The following is a 25,223-nucleotide window of genomic DNA, read 5'->3' as shown; positions in this document are numbered from 1 at the left end:
CAATTGTCCCTATTTTTGATGCGATGTCCCTCTGTAGACAAGAGCAGAGGATTGTGGGCGGCAGACGAGGATTTTTTAGATTGTGAATTTCTTTCTATAGTTTTTGTCATGAAGCTAAGATGCTTGGATCCAGGATTTCCTGGTGAGGTTCTGTAGCCTTGGTCCTTATTTGGTCCAATATTATCCGGGAGGTTTCTTCTTTCTACGAGGGAGAGGATCAGGACATCTGCTTGAACGAGCACCAGGAGCTCAAGACGTAGATTCAGCTCCAATGTATAGAGACTTGTACCTCGGCACAAGGCGGTGGCTGTGCCGTACCTTGTACATGGGACAATATGGTGGTGACCCGCGATGGTCGCTGAACCCTGTGACCCGTCATTGGCTGCTGATGCAGGTGGCAAGTCTTGAGCTAAATAAGAAATAAGAGGATTTCCATCAACATCGTCATCTCCCGAATACCAATAAACTGTGCCGAGCCGACACCTCGACAAGGAAGAAGAAAGACAGGAGCAGGAAGACCTTGGTGGAGATCCCTGTCAGAACATCTCATGGAACATCTCACGGATGTCTAACATCGCCTGATCCCTTACTGATGACCCTACATCACACCCTAGATGGACCTTAGTGGTTTTGCACATCTTTTTTTGCCCGTCCACATAACTTTTTGGCCTCTCACCTAGTTACACCAGTCTCCCTGTTCCTCCTGGATCTTCTGGTTTGGCTCCATATCTCCTATCACGTCTAGAATCCTGTGCCCCGGCCGTGAGACAGGATACATCTGATTTCCTCCTTCGGACCTTTCCTTTTGGTTACCCAGTTTCTGGGGGCTCAGGGGGAGTTCTTTCATCCATCATTCAGTGTTTTTCAGATTGGTGTCCTGACGTGGTGAGCATAGGGTTTGTAACATCTGTCCCCGTTCAGGTTTCTGGGACAGAACATGATGCGCATTCTGTCCTGCTGTAGTCTGAACTCTGTCTTGTTTGTATCCTGGTTGTAACTGATTTTCACCACACCGGTCTGTCTCCTGTCTTTCTAGGCTGCAGACACTTAAAGAGTAACTGCCATATAAAAAAAAGCTTTTGATATGTTGTAGGGTTGGCAATTTAAAGCCCTTCTGCAATTGGATTAGTTACCCGAATCTTGCTCCTTGCTCCTCTATATAGCAGTCTTCCCCCTGCTATCGGCCTCCGTCAGATGGACATTGTGCTCTCTCTCTGTCTCTGTCCTGAAGATGGAGGGAAAATATACACTACCATTCAAAAGTTTGGGACCACCCAGACAATTTTGTGTTTTCCATGAAAACCCATACTTTTATTTTTCAGATTAGTTGTAAAATGAATAGAAAATATCGTCCAGACATTGACAAGGCTTGACAATTTTTTTCATTTGAAATAATAATTTACTTCTTCCATCAGAGAACGTTCCTTTGCTGCAGTTCCAGCATCACTGACCTTTGGCTTTTAGCTAGTGATTTGCAGAGGTCATCTGGAGAAATCCCCCCCCCCCCTTCTTCCAGAAGCTCCTCCCACAAGTTGGATCGGCTTTGATGGGCACTTTTTGCACCATACGGTTATGCTGCTCCCACAACAGCTCAATGGGGCAGAGATCTGGTGACCGGGTCGCTCCATTACAGATAGATACCAGCTGCTGCTTCTTCCCTGAATAGTTCTGCAGAATTTGGAGGCTTTGGGTCATTGTCTTGTTGTAGGATGACATGGGCTCCAATCAGGAGCTGCCCACAGGATACGGCCTGGCGCTGTATAACGGAGTGATAGCCTCCTTATTGCAAATCCCTCCGACCTTGTACACATCTCCCCCAGACTGTCACATGACCTCCGCCGTCACACGACCTCTGCCATTATATGACCTCTGCCGGCACACGACCTCTAACCATTCCCGGATCTCGAGGAATTGCCTCGTGAACAGTCAGTTTTGATGATTAAGTGCTTTACATCTTAATGCTGCGCAGTGTAGCGGTGGGAGATAACGTGGCGGCTCGGCTCCTATTGTACCTTTTCATGTGGGTTTCTTTATTACTGACTCGGAGTTGTCCCCTCTTGTGCCGTGTGCAGTGTATAGACTCCATCAGAGCAGCTCCAAACATGAGGACAAGCAAACTAACACATACAGCAGTGCACAGAGAACACACACGGGGCAGTCCTACCTTCATCAGCTTTCCTGCTCACTCTAGCAGATGTAAGGTAAGTGCATTCCTTCCCCTCTGATCTGTAGTTTCCTTTGGGGATAAGATATTATTATTATTATTATTATTATTATTATTATAGAAACATGAGCTCATAGAAAAAACAAACTACACCGTAAAGCAGCGCAGAGAGAACACACACCGGACCTTTGATTTATGCAGAGTTTATTGAACCTTCAGATCGGCCGAGTATTCACCTGCATCCCGATTCTCTGGACTGTCCGGCAGTGCCGGGGCGAGTGCTCGTTATCCCAGACTCCGCCCACTCATCTGTAGGGGCGGAGCTTCACTACTGAGCATCTGCAAAAAGTGCACCACATCCGTGTACATCCACAACCTGCATTCTTACATCAGGAACAGAACGCACATTTATACAACATTCCATCATTTCCACACAAAATATGGACTTCTATATTTGATCTTCTGACTCTTTCTTGTCTTCTGACTATACATTGGTGTCCTGATTCTGTACTGCATTGTCCTCTTGGTTTTGAGCCGTATTTATCTGTTTGTCACCTACTGCTCAGGGTGGGATGGGCGAGTAGGGACAGCGGGGGGAGGGTGAGAGCTCTCTGTGCGTTTCTGCAGGTCCACGTCTTCTCCTGAGGTCCGGTATTTTTTGGGAATGAGGTCTTCTTCTAGGTCTCCTCTGGATGAAGGTTTCCTGCTCTGGGAATTCAGTCTTCTTGAGGCGTTAGAACTACTAGAAGTCGATCTTTTATGTCTACTCCTAATGCTCCGGCAGATCTTCTCCTATGGAAAGCAGTTTTTTCAGTGGAGGGAAGGTAGAGCTCCATGAGGTTACGGGGGGATTATAGTGACCGGGGAGGGGTCACCACCTGTATAGAGCTGGGTGACGACCCCTCTGATGCCGCCATCACCGCTCCCTTGCATTGGGATCATTGGTTTTAATTACAAACATTCCATAAATATTAATTACAATTAATAAATTAACGAACATCAGAACTGTTCAGATATTTTCCCCTGAATGTCCCTTTTCCAATTGTCCTCCTTTCTGCCGGCAGAGAGGGCGGGGCTTCCCTGGCGGCCATGTTGGTCTGGGCTTTTCATAGCAGGTTCCGCATCCTCCGCGTTTGCTTGTCCACTTTGAGGATGGATCTGTCCGCGGAGCTCGTGATCTCATCCAGCGCCTCGCCCTGGCGCTCCAGCTCATCCTCCGCCTCCAGCGCCATGCTCTTCAGCCTAGTGAGGATCTGCCGAAAATAGCGCATGATTATTGGAGGATATAACCAAGGACCGGACCATATGACATAAAGGGGGGTGGATCATACCACTTCACACACAAAATGATTACAAATGTTTCTCTGTAGCCAAAGATTGTAAAAAATGATACTTTTAGTGGGGGACGTTACTAATTGTTACTAATGGCGGCCGGTGTGTGATGCCCCCGTGCGCGCGGCCGGCCCCGGACATCAGAGGGAGCGCGGCCGGCCCCGGACATCAGAGGGAGCGCGGCCGGCCCCGGACATCAGAGGGAGCGCGGCCGGCCCCGGACATCAGAGGGAGCGCGGCCGGCCCCGGACATCAGAGGGAGCGCGGCCGGCCCCGGACATCAGAGGGAGCGCGGCCGGCCCCGGACATCAGAGGGAGCGCGGCCGACAGCAGATATTAATCAGATAAGAGGTGACGCTTATCTCCCCCGCACCTGTGACTACGACCTTGGATTTTCCGGGTGATTTACGAGGCGACAGGCAGCGGCCGCTCTTTCATCTCTCGCACCTGACGACTGCCGGACATCAGGTCATATGACACAAAGCTCCAAACCCTCTGCATAGAGTAGTGGGATAAAGTACTGCAGTGACCACTAGGGGGAGCTCACCTTGTACTGTGATGTATAGACTACATGCCGTGAGCTCCCCCTAGTGGTGGCTGCCGGCGGCAGCATTTTACCCCACATCGCTGCAGCTCTGGAGCTTTGTACCCGACATACAAAGAACCAGATCTGTCTGTCAAAAATAACTAACATCAGCAGCTGAAAACCATCCGTGTCCTATAGGGCGAAACGGTGGCTCAGCGGTTAGCATTACACGCTAGGAGCACGGTGGCTCAGTGGTTAGCATTACACGCTAGGAGCACGGTGGCTCAGCGGTTAGCATTACACGCTAGGAGCACGGTGGCTCAGTGGTTAGCATTACACGCTAGGAGCGCGGCGGCTTCTGTTTTCTCCAGCTCCTCCGGTTTCCTCCCACACTCCATAACATACTGGTAGGTGTAGGGACTGATCTGGCGGCTCTGTGCAGCGCTGTGGAACCCCTGTACTGCTGGTTATGTCACGCGTTACCTTCCGAAGCTCCTGCACTTCAGTGTCGGTGACCTCATGGTCCTGGGTCATGACCTCGGCTCCTTCAGATCTGACAATGGTGTCCAGGAACCAGGAATCTACAGGAGAAAAAAATAACATGAAAAATAGAAAGCGCCACCTAGTGCAGGCACAGCGACACTGCAGGGAAGAAGCGATTTACAGAAGCTGCAAAGTCACCCAGCTCGCCAGAGACCCTGAACAGTATGAAAGAAATGTGTACTATTTGCAATCACTGCCTCTATCTCTGGCTTGGTCTCAGTCTCTACTGTATATTCAAAAGTTCATACATGAACCAGCAGGATCAGGATGAAAACAGAATAGAGTGCATCAGAAAAAGTGTCCTCCTCCTGTGCAGTCTCTGGGTGCAGTCTCTCTCTGTCTCTGGGTGCAGTCTCTCTCTGTCTCTGGGTGCAGTCTCTCTCTGTCTCTGGGTGCAGTCTCTCTCTGTCTCTGGGTGCAGTCTCTCTCTGTCTCTGGGTGCAGTCTCTCTCTGTCTCTGGGTGCAGTCTCTCTCTGTCTCTGGGTGCAGTCTCTCTCTGTCTCTGGGTGCAGTCTCTCTCTGTCTCTGGGTGCAGTCTCTCTCTGTCTCTGGGTGCAGTCTCTCTCTGTCTCTGGGTGCAGTCTCTCTCTGTCTCTGGGTGCAGTCTCTCTCTGTCTCTGGGTGCAGTCTCTCTCTGTCTCTGGGTGCAGTCTCTCTCTGTCTCTGGGTGCAGTCTCTCTCTGTCTCTGGGTGCAGTCTCTCTCTGTCTCTGGGTGCAGTCTCTCTCTGTCTCTGGGTGCAGTCTCTCTCTGTCTCTGGGTGCAGTCTCTGGGTGCAGTCTCTCTCTGTCTCTGGGTGCAGTCTCTCTCTGTCTCTGGGTGCAGTCTCTGGGTGCAGTCTCTCTATCTCTGGGTGCAGTCTCTCTATCTCTGGGTGCAGTCTCTCTCTGTCTCTGGGTTCAGTCTCTCTCTGTCTCTGGGTGCAGTCTCTCTCTGTCTCTGGGTGCAGTCTCTCTCTGTCTCTGGGTGCAGTCTCTGGGTGCAGTCTCTCTCTGTCTCTGGGTGCAGTCTCTCTCTGTCTCTGGGTGCAGTCTCTCTCTGTCTCTGGGTGCAGTCTCTCTCTGTCTCTGGGTTCAGTCTCTGGGTGCAGTCTCTCTCTATCTCTGGGTGCAGTCTCTCTCTGTCTCTGGGTGCAGTCTCTCTCTGTCTCTGGGTTCAGTCTCTGGGTGCAGTCTCTCTCTATCTCTGGGTGCAGTCTCTGGGTGCAGTCTCTCTCTTTCTCTGGGTGCAGTCTCTCTCTTTCTCTGGGTGCAGTCTCTCTCTTTCTGTCTCTGGGTGCAGTCTCTCTCTTTCTGTCTCTGGGTGCAGTCTCTCTCTTTCTGTCTCTGGGTGCAGTCTCTCTCTTTCTCTCTCTGGGTGCAGTCTCTCTCTTTCTCTCTCTGGGTGCAGTCTCTCTCTTTCTCTCTCTGGGTGCAGTCTCTCTCTTTCTCTCTCTGGGTGCAGTCTCTCTCTTTCTCTCTCTGGGTGCAGTCTCTCTCTTTCTCTCTCTGGGTGCAGTCTCTCTCTTTCTCTCTCTGGGTGCAGTCTCTCTCTTTCTCTCTCTGGGTGCAGTCTCTCTCTTTCTCTCTCTGGGTGCAGTCTCTCTCTTTCTCTCTCTGGGTGCAGTCTCTCTCTCTCTGGGTGCAGTCTCTCTCTCTCTGGGTGCAGTCTCTCTCTCTGTCTCTCTGGGTGCAGTCTCTCTCTCTGTCTCTCTGGGTGCAGTCTCTCTCTCTGTCTCTCTGGGTGCAGTCTCTTTCTCTGGGTGCAGTCTCTGGGTGCAGTCTCTCTCTGTCTCTCTGGGTGCAGTCTCTCTCTGTCTCTCTGGGTGCAGTCTCTCTCTGTCTCTCTGGGTGCAGTCTCCATGATCCCTCATACACGTCACAGCTGATATCACTGTATCCAGAGAGTGATGGACCCCGGGGGCGAGGAGCGGGGCTGCTGGTTATTGGGGTGCAGCTCTGACAACGTGCCCGGCTGTAGTCAGTATTGGGGGCGAGGAGCGGGGCTGCTGGTTATTGGGGTGCAGCTCTGACAACGTGCCCGGCTGTAGTCAGTATTGGGGGCGAGGAGCGGGGCTGCTGGTTATTGGGGTGCAGTTCTGACAACGTGCCCGGCTGTAGTCAGTATTGGGGGCGAGGAGCGGGGCTGCTGGTTATTGGGGTGCAGCTCTGACAACGTGCCCGGCTGTAGTCAGTATTGGGGGCGAGGAGCGGGGCTGCTGGTTATTGGGGTGCAGCTCTGACAACGTGCCCGGCTGTAGTCAGGATTGGGGGCGAGGAGCGGGGCTGCTGGTTATTGGGGTGCAGCTCTGACAACGTGCCCGGCTGTAGTCAGGATTGGGGGCGAGGAGCGGGGCTGCTGGTTATTGGGGCGCAGCTCTGACAACGTGCCCGGCTGTAGTCAGGATTGGGGGCGAGGAGCGGGGCTGCTGGTTATTGGGGCGCAGCTCTGACAATGTGCCCGGCTGTAGTCAGTATTGGGGGCGAGGAGCGGGGCTGCTGGTTATTGGGGCGCAGCTCTGACAACGTGCCCGGCTGTAGTCAGTATTGGGGGCGAGGAGCGGGGCTGCTGGTTATTGGGGCGCAGCTCTGACAACGTGCCCGGCTGTAGTCAGTATTGGGGGCGAGGAGCGGGGCTGCTGGTTATTGGGGTGCAGCTCTGACAACGTGCCCGGCTGTAGCCAGTATTGGGGGCGAGGAGCGGGGCTGCTGGTTATTGGGGTGCAGCTCTGACAACGTGCCCGGCTGTAGTCAGTATTGGGGGCGAGGAGCGGGGCTGCTGGTTATTGGGGTGCAGCTCTGACAACGTGCCCGGCTGTAGTCAGGATTGGGGGCGAGGAGCGGGGCTGCTGGTTATTGGGGTGCAGCTCTGACAACGTGCCCGGCTGTAGTCAGGATTGGGGGCGAGGAGTGGGGCTGCTGGTTATTGGGGTGCAGCTCTGACAATGTGCCCGGCTGTAGTCAGTATTGGGGGCGAGGAGCGGGGCTGCTGGTTATTGGGGCGCAGCTCTGACAACGTGCCCGGCTGTAGTCAGGATTGGGGGCGAGGAGCGGGGCTGCTGGTTATTGGGGCGCAGCTCTGACAACGTGCCCGGCTGTAGTCAGTATTGGGGGCGAGGAGCGGGGCTGCTGGTTATTGGGGCGCAGCTCTGACAACGTGCCCGGCTGTAGTCAGTATTGGGGGCGAGGAGCGGGGCTGCTGGTTATTGGGGTGCAGCTCTGACAACGTGCCCGGCTGTAGTCAGGATTGGGGGCGAGGAGCGGGGCTGCTGGTTATTGGGGTGCAGCTCTGACAACGTGCCCGGCTGTAGTCAGGATTGGGGGCGAGGAGCGGGGCTGCTGGTTATTGGGGTGCAGCTCTGACAACGTGCCCGGCTGTAGTCAGGATTGGGGGCGAGGAGCGGGGCTGCTGGTTATTGGGGCGCAGCTCTGACAACGTGCCCGGCTGTAGTCAGTATTGGGGGCGAGGAGCGGGGCTGCTGGTTATTGGGGCGCAGCTCTGACAACGTGCCCGGCTGTAGTCAGTATTGGGGGCGAGGAGCGGGGCTGCTGGTTATTGGGGCGCAGCTCTGACAACGTGCCCGGCTGTAGTCAGTATTGGGGGCGAGGAGCGGGGCTGCTGGTTATTGGGGCGCAGCTCTGACAACGTGCCCGGCTGTAGTCAGTATTGGGGGCGAGGAGCGGGGCTGCTGGTTATTGGGGCGCAGCTCTGACAACGTGCCCGGCTGTAGTCAGTATTGGGGGCGAGGAGCGGGGCTGCTGGTTATTGGGGCGCAGCTCTGACAACGTGCCCGGCTGTAGTCAGTATTGGGGGCGAGGAGCGGGGCTGCTGGTTATTGGGGCGCAGCTCTGACAACGTGCCCGGCTGTAGTCAGTATTGGGGGCGAGGAGCGGGGCTGCTGGTTATTGGGGCGCAGCTCTGACAACGTGCCCGGCTGTAGTCAGTATTGGGGGCGAGGAGCGGGGCTGCTGGTTATTGGGGTGCAGCTCTGACAACGTGCCCGGCTGTAGTCAGTATTGGGGGCGAGGAGCGGGGCTGCTGGTTATTGGGGTGCAGCTCTGACAACGTGCCCGGCTGTAGTCAGTATTGGGGGCGAGGAGCGGGGCTGCTGGTTATTGGGGTGCAGCTCTGACAACGTGCCCGGCTGTAGTCAGGATTGGGGGCGAGGAGCGGGGCTGCTGGTTATTGGGGTGCAGCTCTGACAACGTGCCCGGCTGTAGTCAGTATTGGGGGCGAGGAGCGGGGCTGCTGGTTATTGGGGTGCAGCTCTGACAACGTGCCCGGCTGTAGCCAGTATTGGGGGCGAGGAGCGGGGCTGCTGGTTATTGGGGTGCAGCTCTGACAACGTGCCCGGCTGTAGTCAGTATTGGGGGCGAGGAGCGGGGCTGCTGGTTATTGGGGTGCAGCTCTGACAACGTGCCCGGCTGTAGTCAGTATTGGGGGCGAGGAGCGGGGCTGCTGGTTATTGGGGTGCAGCTCTGACAACGTGCCCGGCTGTAGTCAGGATTGGGGGAGGGGGATTGCAGACTTGTTACATATTGCTATTATTTATCATGGCTGCAGAGGCGGTGGGGATGAAGGTGTCAGGAGCACAAGGACGCGGCGGTCATTACCGGGAGCGGCAGGTGTGAGGATGAAAGGGCTGTGGCGCTGCGCTGGTTAATGATTGCACTGCAGCCGTCAGCCCTGAAATATTGCTGTAGTTGTTACATTGTAAACTCTTATCCTCTAGTCACATCCAGAGCTGCGGCCCCATACGTCTTCACACCTTTGTCCTGTTTATTGCTGGGCTCTGGGGGGATGGAGTGCTATCCATCCCTCCTCCTGCCCCAGTGCTGGGCTCGCTGGGAGAGCCGCTCAGGGCCGGGGTACATGGAGCTGTGACTATTGGCTGCTGCAGCGGTGACTGGTGCAGGATTTGGGAGGATCGTGACCTACATGTACAGGACACGGGGAGGTCACATATTGTGTTCTGCAGGAGGAAGCTGCATCTCTGCTCATCCTGAGCCGCCTGCTTCATGAACAGAATGCAGATGTATCCAGTGCAGATAATATACAGACATAACAGACCCTCAGCTGTGAGATTACACAGGATGGGATCTTCAGCGGCCGTCACACAGCAGAGGTCGTGTCACCCACCTCCAAGGGCACCCACTGGGGGCTGAACCATCCACACCCAAATCAGATGCAAGAGATGAGAGAATAATACACAAGTGCAGCTCTGGGTGTGACTAGAGTATGAGTGGCATTGTGACTGGGGCTGTGTATGAGGAATAAGATACAGGTGCAGCTCTGGGTGTGACTAGAGTATGAGTGGCATTGTGACTGCGGCTGTGTATGAGGGATAAGATACAGGTGCAGCTCTGGGTGTGACTAGAGTACGAGTGGCATTGTGACTGCGGCTGTGTATGAGGAATAAGATACAGGTGCAGCTTTGGGTGTGACTAGAGTACGAGTGGCATTGTGACTGCGGCTGTGTATGAGGAATAAGATACAGGTGCAGCTTTGGGTGTGACTAGAGTATGAGTGGCATTGTGACTGCGGCTGTGTATGAGGGATAAGATACAGGTGCAGCTCTGGGTGTGACTAGAGTATGAGTGGCATTGTGACTGCGGCAGCTCTGGGTGTGACTAGAGACCTACCTGTCTGCCAGCCTGGACTCTTGTCTTGGGGGGAGGAGCTGTCGCTGTAGCCTGCGGCCTCGGGGGTGAGCTCCACCTTCTTGCTGTACTGCTGCAGCAGCAGTGGCAGGACGTGGGGCAGTCGGGCAGAGATGACCCGGTAGGTGAGGTCGGGTCGCCCGATGTTCCTCTGCCGCACGCTCATCTCATGGCCGCTCAGCACCCGGATGTCGTCCACGTCCTGGCGCTGGTATCGCTGCAGGGGGCGCTGCTCGCAGTCACACACCTCCAGGGCGGACAGCAGGAGGGTCAGGTGACCCGGCCGGAGCGTGGGGTCAGGGTGACGGGAGAAGACGATGGGGATAGTAGTGATGACCGCGTCCCTCACATCCCTCTGGGCCGGCGACTCCTTAGACGCTGATCTCTTCCAGAGACTCCGACTGAACGGCCACCAGGAGGGGGACTCCAGGACCGACAGCATCCTGCAGGGGGACAACACAGGAGCTCACCCAGCTTTCCCAGACTCCTGACAGAGTAACACGTACACATCCCCCTCTCAGGGGTCCACAAAGTGGAGTGACTACCAGTAATACATCACATCACATGTACTCACCCAGCTTTCCCAGACTCCTGAAGGAGTAACACATACACATCCCCCTATCAGGGGTCCAGGAAAGTTCTGTGACTACCAAAATTACATCACTTGTGCTCACCCAGCTTTCCCAGACTTCTGATGAAGTAACACATACACATCCCCCTATCAGCGGCCCAGGAAAGCTGAGTGACTACCAATAATACATTAGATTCCAGAGGGCTTTGCTACCCAGCTTTCCCGGACTCCTGCATGGTAGTTACAGGATGTATTCCCTGATGATGTACATAACCTGATGTGTTAACCCTTCAGGGGTCTGAATTATTAACCCCTTCCCTGGGCCTGGAGTAAACTGTATGAACATGGCGGCCCTGACCCCACACAAGAGAGCTCATCCTGCGCCCCCTGATTCATGAGAGGAAGCGGATGTGTCCTCACCCCTGAGGTCAAGCAAAGCGGATGACATCACACCCAACTTTCCAACGTTACTGAAAGGGAAATGACTGCAGGGATGAGGAGGACAAGGAATGACCACACACTCTGCAGCTCTGGCATTCCAATCATGCACCAGGAGGCTCAGGATGAGTCAGTGATTACAATGATGGGGGTAGTAGTTACCTGTGCACGGTGGCCATGTCCCCCTCTATCTCTGTCAGTCCGGTCATGACGTGGCTCCCCCTGGTGGTGCAGTACCACTGATTACAATGATGGGGGTAGTAGTTACCTGTGCACGGTGGCCATGTCCCCCTCTATCTCTGTCAGTCCGGTCATGACGTGGCTCCCCCTGGCGGTGCAGTACCACTGATTACACTGATGGGGGTAGTAGTTACCTGTGCACGGTGGCCATGTCCCCCTCTATCTCTGTCAGTCCGGTCATGACGTGGCTCCCCCTGGTGGTGCAGTACCACTGATTACAATGATGGGGGTAGTAGTTACCTGTGCACGGTGGCCATGTCCCCCTCTATCTCTGTCAGCCCGCTCATGATGTGGCTCCCCCTGGTGGTGTAGTACCACTGATTACAATGATGGGGGTAGTAGTTACCTGTGCACGGTGGCCATGTCCCCCTCTATCTCTGTCAGCCCGGTCATGATGTGGCTCCCCCTGGTGGTGCAGTACCACTGATTACAATGATGGGGGTAGTAGATACCTGTGCACGGTGGCCATGTCCCCCTCTATCTCTTGTCAGTTCGGTCATGACGTGGCTCCCCCTGGTGGTGCAGTACCACTGATTACAATGATGGGGGTAGTAGTTACCTGTGCACAGTGGCCATGTCCCCCTCTATCTCTGTCAGTTCGGTCATGACGTGGCTCCCCCTGGTGGTGCAGTACCACTGATTACAATGATGGGGGTAGTAGTTACCTGTGCACAGTGGCCATGTCCCCCTCTATCTCTGTCAGTTCGGTCATGACGTGGCTCCCCCTGGTGGTGCAGTACCACTGATTACAATGATGGGGGTAGTAGTTACCTGTGCACAGTGGCCATGTCCCCCTCTATCTTGCTCAGCCAGCTCATGACGTGGCTCCCCCTGGTGGTGCAGTACCACTGATTACAATGATGGGGGTAGTAGTTACCTGTGCACAGTGGCCATGTCCCCCTCTATCTCTGTCAGTCCGGTCATGATGTGGCTCCCCCTGGCGGTGCAGTACCACTGATTACAATGATGGGGGTAGTAGTTACCTGTGCACAGTGGCCATGTCACCCTCTATCTTGCTCAGTCCGGTCATGACGTGGCTCCCCCTGGTGGTGCAGTACCACTGATTACAATGATGGGGGTAGTAGTTACCTGTGCACGGTGGCCATGTCCCCCTCTATCTTGCTTAGTCCGGTCATGATGTGGCTCCCCCTGGTGGTGCAGTACCACTGATTACACTGATGGGGGTAGTAGTTACCTGTCCACAGTGGCCATGTCCCCCTCTATCTTGCTCAGCCAGCTCATGATGTGGCTCCCCCTGGTGGTGCAGTACCACTGATTACAATGATGGGGGTAGTAGTTACCTGTGCACAGTGGCCATGTCCCCCTCTCTCTGTCAGTCCGGTCATGATGAGGCTCCCCCTGGTGGTGCAGTACCACTGATTACAATGATGGGGGTAGTAGTTACCTGTGCACAGTGGCCATGTCCCCCTCTATCTCTGTCAGTCCGGTCATGATGTGGCTCCCCCTGGCGGTGCAGTACCACTGATTACAATGATGGGGGTAGTAGTTACCTGTGCACAGTGGCCATGTCACCCTCTATCTTGCTCAGTCCGGTCATGACGTGGCTCCCCCTGGTGGTGCAGTACCACTGATTACAATGATGGGGGTAGTAGTTACCTGTGCACGGTGGCCATGTCCCCCTCTATCTTGCTTAGTCCGGTCATGATGTGGCTCCCCCTGGTGGTGCAGTACCACTGATTACACTGATGGGGGTAGTAGTTACCTGTCCACAGTGGCCATGTCCCCCTCTATCTTGCTCAGCCAGCTCATGATGTGGCTCCCCCTGGTGGTGCAGTACCACTGATTACACTGATGGGGGTAGTAGTTACCTGTCCACGGTGGCCATGTCCCCCTCTATCTTGCTCAGCCAGCTCATGATGTGGCTCCCCCTGGTGGTGCAGTACCACTGATTACACTGATGGGGGTAGTAGTTACCTGTGCACGGTGGCCATGTCCCCCTCTATCTTGCTCAGCCCGCTCATGGTGTGGCTCCCCCTGGTGGTGCAGTACCACTGATTACAATGATGGGGGTAGTAGTTACCTGTGCACGGTGGCCATGTCCCCCTCTATCTCTGTCAGTCCGGTCATGATGTGGCTCCCCCTGGCGGTGCAGTACCACTGATTACAATGATGGGGGTAGTAGTTACCTGTCCACGGTGGCCATGTCCCTCTCTATCTCTGTCAGTTCGGTCATGATGTGGCTCCCCCTGGTGGTGCAGTACCACTGATTACAATGATGGGGGTAGTAGTTACCTGTGCACAGTGGCCATGTCCCCCTCTATCTCTGTCAGTCCGGTCATGATGTGGCTCCCCCTGGTGGTGCAGTACCACTGATTACAATGATGGGGGTAGTAGTTACCTGTGCACAGTGGCCATGTCCCCCTCTATCTTGCTCAGTCCGGTCATGATGTGGCTCCCCCTGGTGGTGCAGTACCACTGATTACAATGATGGGGGTAGTAGTTACCTGTCCACGGTGGCCATGTCCCACTCTATCTTGCTCAGTCCGGTCATGATGTGGCTCCCCCTGGCGGTGCAGTACCACTGATTACACTGATGGGGGTAGTAGTTACCTGTCCACAGTGGCCATGTCCCCCTCTATCTCTGTCAGTCCGGTCATGATGTGGCTCCCCCTGGTGGTGCAGTACCACTGATTACAATGATGGGGGTAGTAGTTACCTGTCCACGGTGGCCATGTCCCCCTCTATCTTGCTCAGTCCGGTCATGATGTGGCTCCCCCTGGCGGTGCAGTACCACTGATTACACTGATGGGGGTAGTAGTTACCTGTCCACGGTGGCCATGTCCCCCTCTATCTTGCTCAGTCCGGTCATGATGTGGCTCCCCCTGGTGGTGCAGTACCACTGATTACAATGATGGGGGTAGTAGTTACCTGTGCACGGTGGCCATGTCCCCCTCTATCTTGCTCAGTCCGGTCATGATGTGGCTCCCCCTGGCGGTGCAGTACCACTGATTACAATGATGGGGGTAGTAGTTACCTGTGCACAGTGGCCATGTCCCCCTCTATCTCTGTCAGTCCGGTCATGATGTGGCTCCCCCTGGTGGTGCAGTACCACTGATTACAATGATGGGGGGTAGTAGTTACCTGTCCACGGTGGCCATGTCCCCCTCTATCTCTGTCAGTCCGGTCATGATGTGGCTCCCCCTGGTGGTGCAGTACCACTGATTACAATGATGGGGGTAGTAGTTACATGTCCCCCTCTATCTCTGTCAGTTCGGTCATGATGTGGCTCCCCCTGGTGGTGCAGTACCACTGATTACAATGATGGGGGTAGTAGTTACCTGTGCACAGTGGCCATGTCCCCCTCCATCTTGCTCAGTCCGGTCATGATGTGGCTCCCCCTGGTGGTGCAGTACCACTGATTACACTGATGGGGGTAGTAGTTACCTGTCCACGGTGGCCATGTCCCCCTCTATCTTGCTCAGTCCGGTCATGATGTGGCTCCCCCTGGTGGTGCAGTACCACTGATTACAATGATGGGGGTAGTAGTTACCTGTGCACAGTGGCCATGTCCCCCTCTATCTCTGTCAGTCCGGTCATGATGTGGCTCCCCCTGGCGGTGCAGTACCACTGATTACACTGATGGGGGTAGTAGTTACCTGTCCACGGTGGCCATGTCCCCCTCCATCTCTGTCAGTCCGGTCATGATGTGGCTCCCCCTGGTGGTGCAGTACCACTGATTACAATGATGGGGGTAGTAGTTACCTGTGCACGGTGGCCATGTCCCCCTCTATCTTGCTCAGCCCGGTCATGACGTGGCTCCCCCTGGTGGTGCAGTACCACTGATTACAATGATGGGGGTAGTAGTTACCTGTGCACGGTGGCCATGTCCCCCTCTATCTCTGTCAGTCCGGTCATGATGTGGCTCCCTCTGGCGGTGCAGTACCACTGATTACAATGATGGGGGTAGTAGTTACCTGTGCACAGTGGCCATGTCCCCCTCTATCTTGCTCAGTCCGGTCATGATGTGGCTCCCCCTGGTGGTGCAGTACCACTGATTACAATGATGGGGGGTAGTAGTTACCTGTCCACGGTGGCCATGTCCCCCTCTATCTCTGTCAGTCCGGTCATGATGTGGCTCCCCCTGGTAATGCAGTACCACTGATTACACTGATGGGGGTAGTAGTTACATGTCCCCCTCTATCTCTGTCAGTTCGGTCATGATGTGGCTCCCCCTGGTGGTGCAGTACCACTGATTACAATGATGGGGGTAGTAGTTACCTGTGCACAGTGGCCATGTCCCCCTCTATCTTGCTCAGTCCGGTCATGATGTGGCTCCCCCTGGTGGTGCAGTACCACTGATTACACTGATGGGGGTAGTAGTTACCTGTCCACGGTGGCCATGTCCCCCTCTATCTTGCTCAGTCCGGTCATGATGTGGCTCCCCCTGGTGGTGCAGTACCACTGATTACAATGATGGGGGTAGTAGTTACCTGTCCACGGTGGCCATGTCCCTCTCTATCTCTGTCAGTTCGGTCATGATGTGGCTCCCCCTGGTGGTGCAGTACCACTGATTACAATGATGGGGGTAGTAGTTACCTGTCCACGGTGGCCATGTCCCCCTCTATCTCTGTCAGTCCGGTCATGATGTGGCTCCCCCTGGTGGTGCAGTACCACTGATTACAATGATAGGGGTAGTAGTTACCTGTGCACGGTGGCCATGTCCCCCTCTATCTTGCTCAGCCCGCTCATGATGTGGCTCCCCCTGGTGGTGCAGTACCACTGATTACACTGATGGGGGTAGTAGTTACCTGTCCACGGTGGCCATGTCCCCCTCTATCTTGCTCAGTTCGGTCATGATGTGGCTCCCCCTGGTGGTGCAGTACCACTGATTACACTGATGGGGGTAGTAGTTACCTGTCCACGGTGGCCATGTCCCCCTCTATCTTGCTCAGTCCGGTCATGATGTGGCTCCCCCTGGTGGTGCAGTACCACTGATTACAATGATGGGGGTAGTAGTTACCTGTGCACAGTGGCCATGTCCCCCTCTATCTCTGTCAGTCCGGTCATGATGTGGCTCCCCCTGGCGGTGCAGTACCACTGATTACACTGATGGGGGTAGTAGTTACCTGTCCACGGTGGCCATGTCCCCCTCCATCTCTGTCAGTCCGGTCATGATGTGGCTCCCCCTGGTGGTGCAGTACCACTGATTACAATGATGGGGGTAGTAGTTACCTGTGCACGGTGGCCATGTCCCCCTCTATCTTGCTCAGCCCGGTCATGACGTGGCTCCCCCTGGTGGTGCAGTACCACTGATTACAATGATGGGGGTAGTAGTTACCTGTGCACGGTGGCCATGTCCCCCTCTATCTCTGTCAGTCCGGTCATGATGTGGCTCCCCCTGGTGGTGCAGTACCATTGATTACAATGATGGGGGTAGTAGTTACCTGTGCACAGTGGCCATGTCCCCCTCTATCTTGCTCAGTCCGGTCATGATGTGGCTCCCCCTGGCGGTGCAGTACCACTGATTACAATGATGGGGGTAGTAGTTACCTGTGCACGGTGGCCACGTCCCCCTCTATCTTGCTCAGTCCGGTCATGATGTGGCTCCCCCTGGCGGTGCAGTACCATTGATTACAATGATGGGGGTAGTAGTTACCTGTCCACGGTGGCCATGTCCCCCTCTATCTTGCTCAGCCAGCTCATGATGTGGCTCCCCCTGGTGGTGCAGTACCACTGATTACAATGATGGGGGTAGTAGTTACCTGTCCACGGTGGCCATGTCCCCCTCTATCTCTGTCAGCCCACTCATGATGTGGCTCCCCCTGGCGGTGCAGTACCACTGATTACAATGATGGGGGTAGTAGTTACCTGTGCACGGTGGCCATGTCCCCCTCTATCTTGCTCAGTCCGGTCATGATGTGGCTCCCCCTGGTGGTGCAGTACCACTGATTACAATGATGGGGGTAGTAGTTACCTGTCCACGGTGGCCATGTCCCCCTCTATCTTGCTCAGCCCGGTCATGATGTTGCCCAGTTGCTCCCCCTGGTGGTGCAGTACCCGGGTGGTGTCCTCCATGCGATGCTGGGAGCCGGACACGATGCCGATCAGCTCCTTCCCCTTGGAGGTGTTGGGGGGTCCCTCCCCCCGGGGGGACAGCAGCCGCTCCCTCCAGAAGTGCTCCAGGACGCTGTAGACGGAGTTCCTGCTGGGGGCGAGTGAGCTGAACCAGTGCTTGGCTCCGCCCTGCTCCAGTACGGTGATGGAGCTGAAGATGTAGCTGGAGGTCTCCTTCCTGATGTCAGTGATGGAGGAGAGGGGAAGGGTGAGCAGCGCCTCCTCCGCTCCCTCCTCCTGGAAGCGCAGGTGAGTGGTGCTCACTGACAGCCTCCCCGCGCGCCATCGCTTCTCGCTGCTCAGGTAGTAGGAGCCCGGCCAGGTCTGGAGCGCAGGACCTTTACTCATCAGGGTCCAAGATCCTAGAGAAACCAGGGACAGCCGCAGTGTAAAGCAGGGAGGAGCAAGGGATGGACTTCAGATAGCACCGCCCCCCAGCCAGATAGCACCGCCCCCGAGCCAGATAGCACCGCCCCCGAGCCAGATAGCACCGCCCCCGAGCCAGATGGCACCGCCCCCGCGCCAGATAGCACCGCCCCCGCGCCAGATAGCACCGCCCCCGATCCAGGTAGGGGAATCCTCTGTATAGATGTGTGAGGAAGGGGAATCCTCTGTATAGATGTGTGGGGTCGGGGGAATCCTCTGTATAGATGTGTGAGGAAGGGGAATCCTCTGTATAGATGTGTGAGGTCGGGGGAATCCTCTGTATAGATGTGTGGGGTCGGGGAATCCTCTGTATAGATGTGTGAGGTCGGGGAATCCTCTGTATAGATGTGTGGGGTCGGGGGAATCCTCTGTATAGATGTGTGAGGTCAGGAATCCTCTGCATAGATGTGTGTGGTCGGGGAATCCTCTGCATAGATGTGTGAGGTCGGGGAATCCTCTGTATAGATGTGTGAGGTCAGGGAATCCTCTGTATAGATGTGTGGGGTCGGGGGAATCCTCTGTACAGATGTGTGAGGTCGGGGAATCCTCTGTATAGATGTGTGTGGTCGGGGAATCCTCTGTATAGATGTGTGAGGTCAGGGAATCCTCTGTATAGATGTGTGAGGTCGGGGGAATCCTCTGTATAGATGTGTGGGGTCGGGGGAATCCTCTGTACAGATGTGTGAGGTCGGGGAATCCTCTGTATAGATGTGTGGGGTCGGGGAATCCTCTGTATAGATGTGTGGGGTCGGGGAATCCTCTGTATAGATGTGTGGGGTCGGGGAATCCTCTGTATAGATGTGTGGGGTCGGGGAATCCTCTGTATAGATGTGTGTGGTCGGGGAATCCTCTGTATAGATGTGTGGGGTCGGGGAATCCTCTGTATAGATGTGTGGGGTCGGGGAATCCTCTGTATAGATGTGTGAGGTCAGGGAATCCTCCGTATAGATGTGTGAGGTCGGGGAATCCTCTGTATAGATGTGTGGGGTCGGGGAATCCTCTGTATAGATGTGTGGGGTCGGGGAATCCTCTGTATAGATGTGTGGGGTCGGGGGAATCCTCTGTATAGATGTGTGAGGTCGGGGGAATCCTCTGTATAGATGTGTGGGGTCGGGAATCCTCTGTATAGATGTGTGAGGTCGGGGAATCCTCCGTATAGATGTGTGGGGTCGGGGGAATCCTCTGTATAGATGTGTGGGGTCGGGGAATCCTCTGTATAGATGTGTGGGGTCGGGGAATCCTCTGTATAGATGTGTGGGGTCGGGGGAATCCTCTGTATAGATGTGTGGGGTCGGGGAATCCTCTGTATGGATGTGTGAGGTCGGGGAATCCTCTGTATAGATGTGTGGGGTCGGGGAATCCTCTGTATAGATGTGTGGGGTCGGGGGAATCCTCTGTATAGATGTGTGAGGTCGGGGGAATCCTCTGTATAGATGTGTGGGGTCGGGAATCCTCTGTATAGATGTGTGAGGTCGGGGGAATCCTCTGTATAGATGTGTGAGGTCGGGGGAATCCTCTGTATAGATATGTGGGGTCGGGGAATGCTCTCCCCGCTCCTCACACGTGTACGCGCACGCTCTCCCCGCTCCTCACACGTGTACGCGCACGCTCTCCCCTCTCCTCACACGTGTACGCGCACGCTCTCCCCGCTCCTCACACGTGTACGCGCACGCTCTCCCCGCTCCTCACACGTGTACGCGCACGCTCTCCCCGCTCCTCACACGTGTACGCGCACGCTCTCCCCGCTCCTCACACGTGTACACGCACGCTCTCCCCGCTCCTCACACATGTACACGCACGCTCTCCCCGCTCCTCACACATGTACACGCACGCTCTCCCCGCTCCTCATTCATGTACACGCACGCGCACGCTCTCCCCGCTCCTCATTCATGTACACGCACGCGCACGCTCTCCCCGCTCCTCATTCATGTACACGCACGCTCTCCCCGCTCCTCATTCATGTACACGCACGCTCTCCCCGGTCCTCGCAGTTACCTGGTTACAGGTGCGGATACAGATGTCTCTTGCAGTATCCGTGTTGTCAGTGGTCACGTGTTATTACTCATCACATGACCGTGCCATGGGCGGGGCTTCAGGTTTTCCGATGATACAGGAGAAGCAGATCGTGACGTCATCGTATGCACCACGTGACCGGTTTGTGCAGCCTGCAAATGTATCCGCCCGGAAACTGCAGCGCCGCGGAACCGTAAGTGCTTGGAGCGAGACCGGGGACCTGGGGGGAGGACACACAGGAGAGGAGCCCTAAGACATCCAGGGGCCCCTAGAGGACACACAGGATAGGGGCCATAATAATACATCCAGGGGCCACTAGAGGACACACAGGAGAGGGGCCCTAAGACATCCAGGGGCTCCTAGAGGACACACAGGAGAGGGGCCCTAATACATCCAGGGGCCCCTAGAGGACACACAGGAGCGGGGCCCTAAGACATCCAGGGGCCCCTAGAGGACACACAGGAGAGGGGGCATAATACATCCAGGGGCCCCTAGAGGACACACAGGCGAGGGGCCCTAATGCATCCAGGGGCCCCTAGAGGACACACAGGCGAGGGGCCCTAATGCATCCAGGGGCCCCTAGAGGACACACAGGAGAGGGGCCCTAATACATCCAGGGGCCCCTAGAGGACACAGTGGAGAGGGGCCCTAATACATCCAGGGGCCCCTAGAGGACCCACAGGTGAGGGGGCATAATACATCTAGGGGCTCCTAGAGGACACACAGGAGAGGGGCCCTAATACATCCAGGGGCCCCTAGAGGACACACAGGAGAGGGGCCCTGATCTGTAGGGTTTATATGAAGCCCCTGATTATATGGCACGGGGCCCTTCTAATAGCCTGTGGCCCCTGGTGTACAGTGGATGGAGGTAACTTCTGCTATTCTGCAGGTTGTGTCTTATGGCCGGGGAGAAGCCGCTCGTTATTTCCCGGATACGAGACCCTGATGCGTTCAGCTACGATGAATTCTTCCGTAGATTCCTGGTCGCCAACGCTCCGTGTCTCTTCTCCGCGGAATTCTCCCGCTCCTGGCGCAGCCGCCGCTCCTGGGTCACGTCTGATAACAAACCCAACTGGACGCACCTGCTGGAAGTGTACGGTACGTGCTGTGGGGGTCAGTAATCTATAGTAATCACCCGGTGATGTCATCACTGGTCATGGGCGGAGCCATTGCAGGAGAACCGATCCTCACTATGTCATGTGATGTCATCACTGGTCCTGGGCGGAGCCATGGCAGGAGAACCGATCCTCGCTATGTCATGTGATGTCATCACTGGTCCTGGGCGGAGCCATGGCGGGAGAACCGATCCTCACTATGTCATGTGATGTCATCACTGGTCCTGGGCGGAGCCATGGCAGGAGAACCGATCCTCGCTATGTCATGTGATGTCATCACTGGTCCTGGGCGGAGTCATGGCAGGAGAACCGATCCTCACTATGTCATGTGATGTCACTGGTTGTGGGCGGAGCCATGGTGATGTCATTATCCAGTTACCAGCCGTTGATTTTCATACTTGATTCATTTCAGGTGACGCCATTGTTCCCGTGGCAAATTGTGATGTGAAGGAATATAACGCCAACCCCAAAGAGCTCCTCCCCCTGCGAGAATATGTCGCCTACTGGAGGGAATACATTGAGAACGGCCACCGCTCCCCCAGGGGCTGCCTCTACCTGAAGGACTGGCACATGAGGAGGTACAAGGCGACTGTTCTTACACCCCTCCCCCAGGACTCTGCCCCTCCCCGTTCAAGGAGTCCTGTTCCTGTGTGTGCTGTACCTCCCTCCCCCGGGAGTGTCCTGTACCTCCCTCGCAGTAGTCCTGCCCCTCCCCCCGTGTGTGACCTCTGTGTCTCCTCCTCTGTGCAGGGAGTTCTCGGGTCAGGACGTCTATGACCTTCCAGTCTACTTCTCCTCTGATTGGCTGAACGAGTACTGGGACGCCATTGGCAAGGACGACTACCGCTTTGTGTATATGGGCCCCGCGGGCTCCTGGTATGTACAGCGTCATAGGATTTCCTGTTCTTTCTTGTAGTTTGTTACAGTGTATCAGTGCAGGTACATTCACATTGCCCCGCCCTCAGGACGCCTTTCCACGCCGACGTCTTCCGCTCCTATAGTTGGTCGGCAAATATCTGTGGTCGGAAGCGATGGCTGCTGTTCCCGCCCGGTGCAGAGGATCTTCTCCGTGATCCCAGCGGACGCCTTCCATATGACGTGACCGCCCAGTCCCTCCAGAACCACGGCCCCCGACCCATGGAGGTGATCCAGGAGGCCGGGGAGATCATCTTTGTGCCCAGCGGATGGCACCATCAGGTCTACAATCTGGTGAGGACAATCATAAGACACAGAGGAAGCTCCGCACTGCGGAGCTCAAAGGGTTAACTCTGCCCCCATCTTCTAGGAGGACACAATCTCCATCAACCACAACTGGGTGAATGGCTGCAACGTGGCGGCCATGTGGAGCCTCCTGCAGGAGGAGCTGAGCGCTGCACAGAGGGAGGTCAGCGAGTGGAGGACAACTATGGAGGACTGGGACCAGCACTGCCAGGTACTAGACCGCCGGAGGCGCGCAGACTGATCCCAGCCACATGCACACTGACCAATCACAGCTCATTTTTCACAATTTTTGCTAACAGCTTCCGAGTGATGAAAGTTGCATTTCTAATTGGTTACAATGTCATTGTCTATTAGACAATTCATCCTCCCTGACATCTCCCAGATCCGCCCCCGGCCCCCTCTCTGTCCCCCTTTTCTATTGGTCTCTTGTCTCCTGCAGATAATCCTGAGATCCTGCTGCGGCATGGACTACGCTGAGTTCTACACCTTCCTGCAGATCATCGCAGAACACAGGATCCACGCTCTGCAGGGCCCCCAGCTCATGCCCCCGGGGCCCCAACACCTTCTGTACGACCTCAGGAAGATCACAGATGTTCTGCTCCTATTAATGGACAACGAAGATTTCCAAAAACTGGACCCAAAAACATTAAACCCCCGACCCGAAAATCTACTGAGCGCCATCCGGAGGATCACAGAGAGGAAGGAGGAGGAGTAAAGCGGACATGGACCCGACTGTATCACACAGGATGAGATACACGGGAGACTGTATGGCACAGGACGAGATGAGATACACGGGAGACTGTATCGCACAGGACGAGATGAGATACACGGGAAACTGTATCGCACAGGACGAGATGAGATACACGGGAAACTGTATCGCACAGGACGAGATGAGATACACGGGAGACTGTATCGCACAGGACGAGATGAGATACACGGGAGACTGTATCACACAGGACGAGATGAGATACACGGGAGACTGTATCGCACAGGACGAGATGAGATACACGGGAGACTATCGCACAGGACAAGATGAGATACACGGGAGACTGTATCGCACAGGACGAGATGAGATACACGGGAGACTGTATCGCACAGGACGAGATTAGATACACGGGAGACTGTATTGCAAAATGATATAATTAGATACACAGCTCAGCAGTCAGTATCACACAGGGTGGGATTAGATACACAGCTCAGCAGGCTGTATCACACAGGATAGGATTAGATACACAGCTCAGCAGGCTGTATCACACAGGATAGGATTAGATACACAGCTCAGCAGACTGTATCACACAGGATAGGATTAGATACACAGTTCAGCAGGCAGTATCACACAGGATGGGATTAGATACACAGCTCAGCAGTATCACACAGGAGAGGATTAGATACACAGATCAGCAGGCAGTATCACCCAGGAGAGGATTAGATACACAGCTCAGCAGACTGTATGACACAGGATAGGATTAGATACACAGCTCAGCAGACAGTATCACACAGGATAGGATTAGATACACAGCTCAGCAGTCAGTATCACACAGGATAGGATTAGATACACAGCTCAGCAGACAGTATCACACAGGATAGGATTAGATACACAGCTCAGCAGACAGTATCCCACAGGAGAGGATTAGAAACACAGCTCAGCAGTCAGTATCACACAGGACGGGATTAGATACACAGCTCAGCAGTATCACACAGGAGAGGATTGGATACACAGCTCAGCAGACAGTATCACACAGGATGGGATTAGATACACAGCTCAGCAGACAGTATCACACAGGAGAGGATTAGATACACAGCTCAGCAGTCAGTATCACACAGGACGGGATTAGATACACAGCTCAGCAGTATCACACAGGAGAGGATTGGATACACAGCTCAGCAGACAGTATCACACAGGATGGGATTAGATACACAGCTCAGCAGACAGTATCACACAGGATAGGATTAGATACACAGCTCAGCAGACAGTATCACACAGGAGAGGATTAGATACACAGCTCAGCAGACAGTATCACACAGGATGGGAATAGATACACAGCTCAGCAGACAGTATCACACAGGAGAGGATTAGATACACAGCTCAGCAGACAGTATCACACAGGAGAGGATTAGATACACAGCTCAGCAGACAGTATCACACAGGATGGGAATAGATACACAGCTCAGCAGACAGTATCACACAGGAGAGGATTAGATACACAGCTCAGCAGACAGTATCACACAGGAGAGGATTAGATACACAGCTCAGCAGTCAGTATCACACAGGATAGGATTAGATACACAGCTCAGCAGACAGGATTAGATACACAGCTCAGCAGGCAGTATCACACAGGATGGGATTAGATACGCGCTCGGCTCTGCTGTATTTGCATTGAGGTTAGTGGATACCGTATGACGCCCCATGTACAGACACTGAACCAGCAGGGGGCAGCACTGAGACCTCCTGTAGTAAAACTGTGCAGCTCTTGATGTGACTAGAGCAGTGATTTTCAACCTGTGTGCCGCGGCACACTAGTGTGCCGCGACACAAGGTTGAGTGTGCCGCGGGGGAAAGTTGGCTGCCCCGGTGTCGAGCTGCCGCCGCGCCCCCGTATTTCTTCCCCATACTTACCTCCAAGTCCCACGTCGGCGATCCGCCCGTCTTCTGTAGCTCCTGTACCGCGCGGCCCATGTCACGTGACTGACGCGACCTGACGTCAGGTCGCGTCAGTCACGTGACCAGAGGCGCGCGGTGCAGGAGCTACAGAAGGTGAGCGGATCGCCATTAGGAGAGAAGTTACGCGGAAGAAGACATCAAGGGTAAGTATATAGGGTTATTATTTGTATAAGGAAGGTAGCTAGGGTTTTTTTTTTATTAGTAAAGGTAGGCTGGGGCTTTTTATTTGTTAAGGGTGGCCTCTAGGGCCTTTTAATT

The 25,223-nt window shown here is 54.9% G+C and overlaps 2 protein-coding genes and 1 long non-coding RNA gene across 5 annotated transcripts; 2 read left to right on the top strand and 1 right to left on the bottom strand.

Annotated features, from left to right (window-relative positions):
* Positions 1–586: 586 nt before the first annotated feature.
* Positions 587–20,095, bottom strand: SNAP47 (synaptosome associated protein 47). 2 transcript variants are annotated; one of them, XM_072154554.1, is made up of 5 exons: positions 19,950–20,095; positions 17,389–17,890; positions 10,187–10,647; positions 4,506–4,603; positions 587–2,236 (listed from the first exon to the last, which is right to left on the bottom strand). In XM_072154554.1, the coding sequence occupies exons 2-5, from the start codon at positions 17,874–17,876 to the stop codon at positions 2,183–2,185; spliced, it is 1,101 nt and encodes a 366-aa protein (XP_072010655.1). In that variant the 5' UTR covers positions 17,877–17,890; positions 19,950–20,095; the 3' UTR covers positions 587–2,182. The 2 variants fall into 2 exon arrangements, with proteins under 2 accessions (XP_072010655.1, XP_072010654.1); XM_072154553.1 differs by lacking the exon at positions 587–2,236 and adding an exon at positions 2,250–3,417.
* On the top strand, positions 2,074–2,497 carry LOC140133886 (uncharacterized). The gene is made up of 2 exons (XR_011855956.1): positions 2,074–2,201; positions 2,286–2,497. It is a non-coding gene; the product is annotated as an uncharacterized lncRNA (long non-coding RNA).
* On the top strand, positions 19,890–24,376 carry JMJD4 (jumonji domain containing 4). 2 transcript variants are annotated; one of them, XM_072154550.1, is made up of 7 exons: positions 19,890–20,160; positions 20,857–21,065; positions 21,495–21,660; positions 21,833–21,958; positions 22,048–22,291; positions 22,368–22,514; positions 22,743–24,376. In XM_072154550.1, the coding sequence occupies exons 1-7, from the start codon at positions 20,093–20,095 to the stop codon at positions 23,016–23,018; spliced, it is 1,236 nt and encodes a 411-aa protein (XP_072010651.1). In that variant the 5' UTR covers positions 19,890–20,092; the 3' UTR covers positions 23,019–24,376. The 2 variants fall into 2 exon arrangements, with proteins under 2 accessions (XP_072010651.1, XP_072010652.1); XM_072154551.1 differs by lacking the exon at positions 19,890–20,160 and adding an exon at positions 20,168–20,649.
* The last annotated feature ends 847 nt before the right edge of the window (positions 24,377–25,223 follow it).

The sequence above is a fragment of the Engystomops pustulosus genome, chromosome 5, assembly GCF_040894005.1.
Source record: "Engystomops pustulosus chromosome 5, aEngPut4.maternal, whole genome shotgun sequence".
NCBI classification, from domain to species: domain Eukaryota; kingdom Metazoa; phylum Chordata; class Amphibia; order Anura; family Leptodactylidae; genus Engystomops; species Engystomops pustulosus.
The sequence above is the reverse complement of the archived record's forward strand: the minus strand, read 5'-3'. Positions and strand labels throughout refer to the sequence as shown.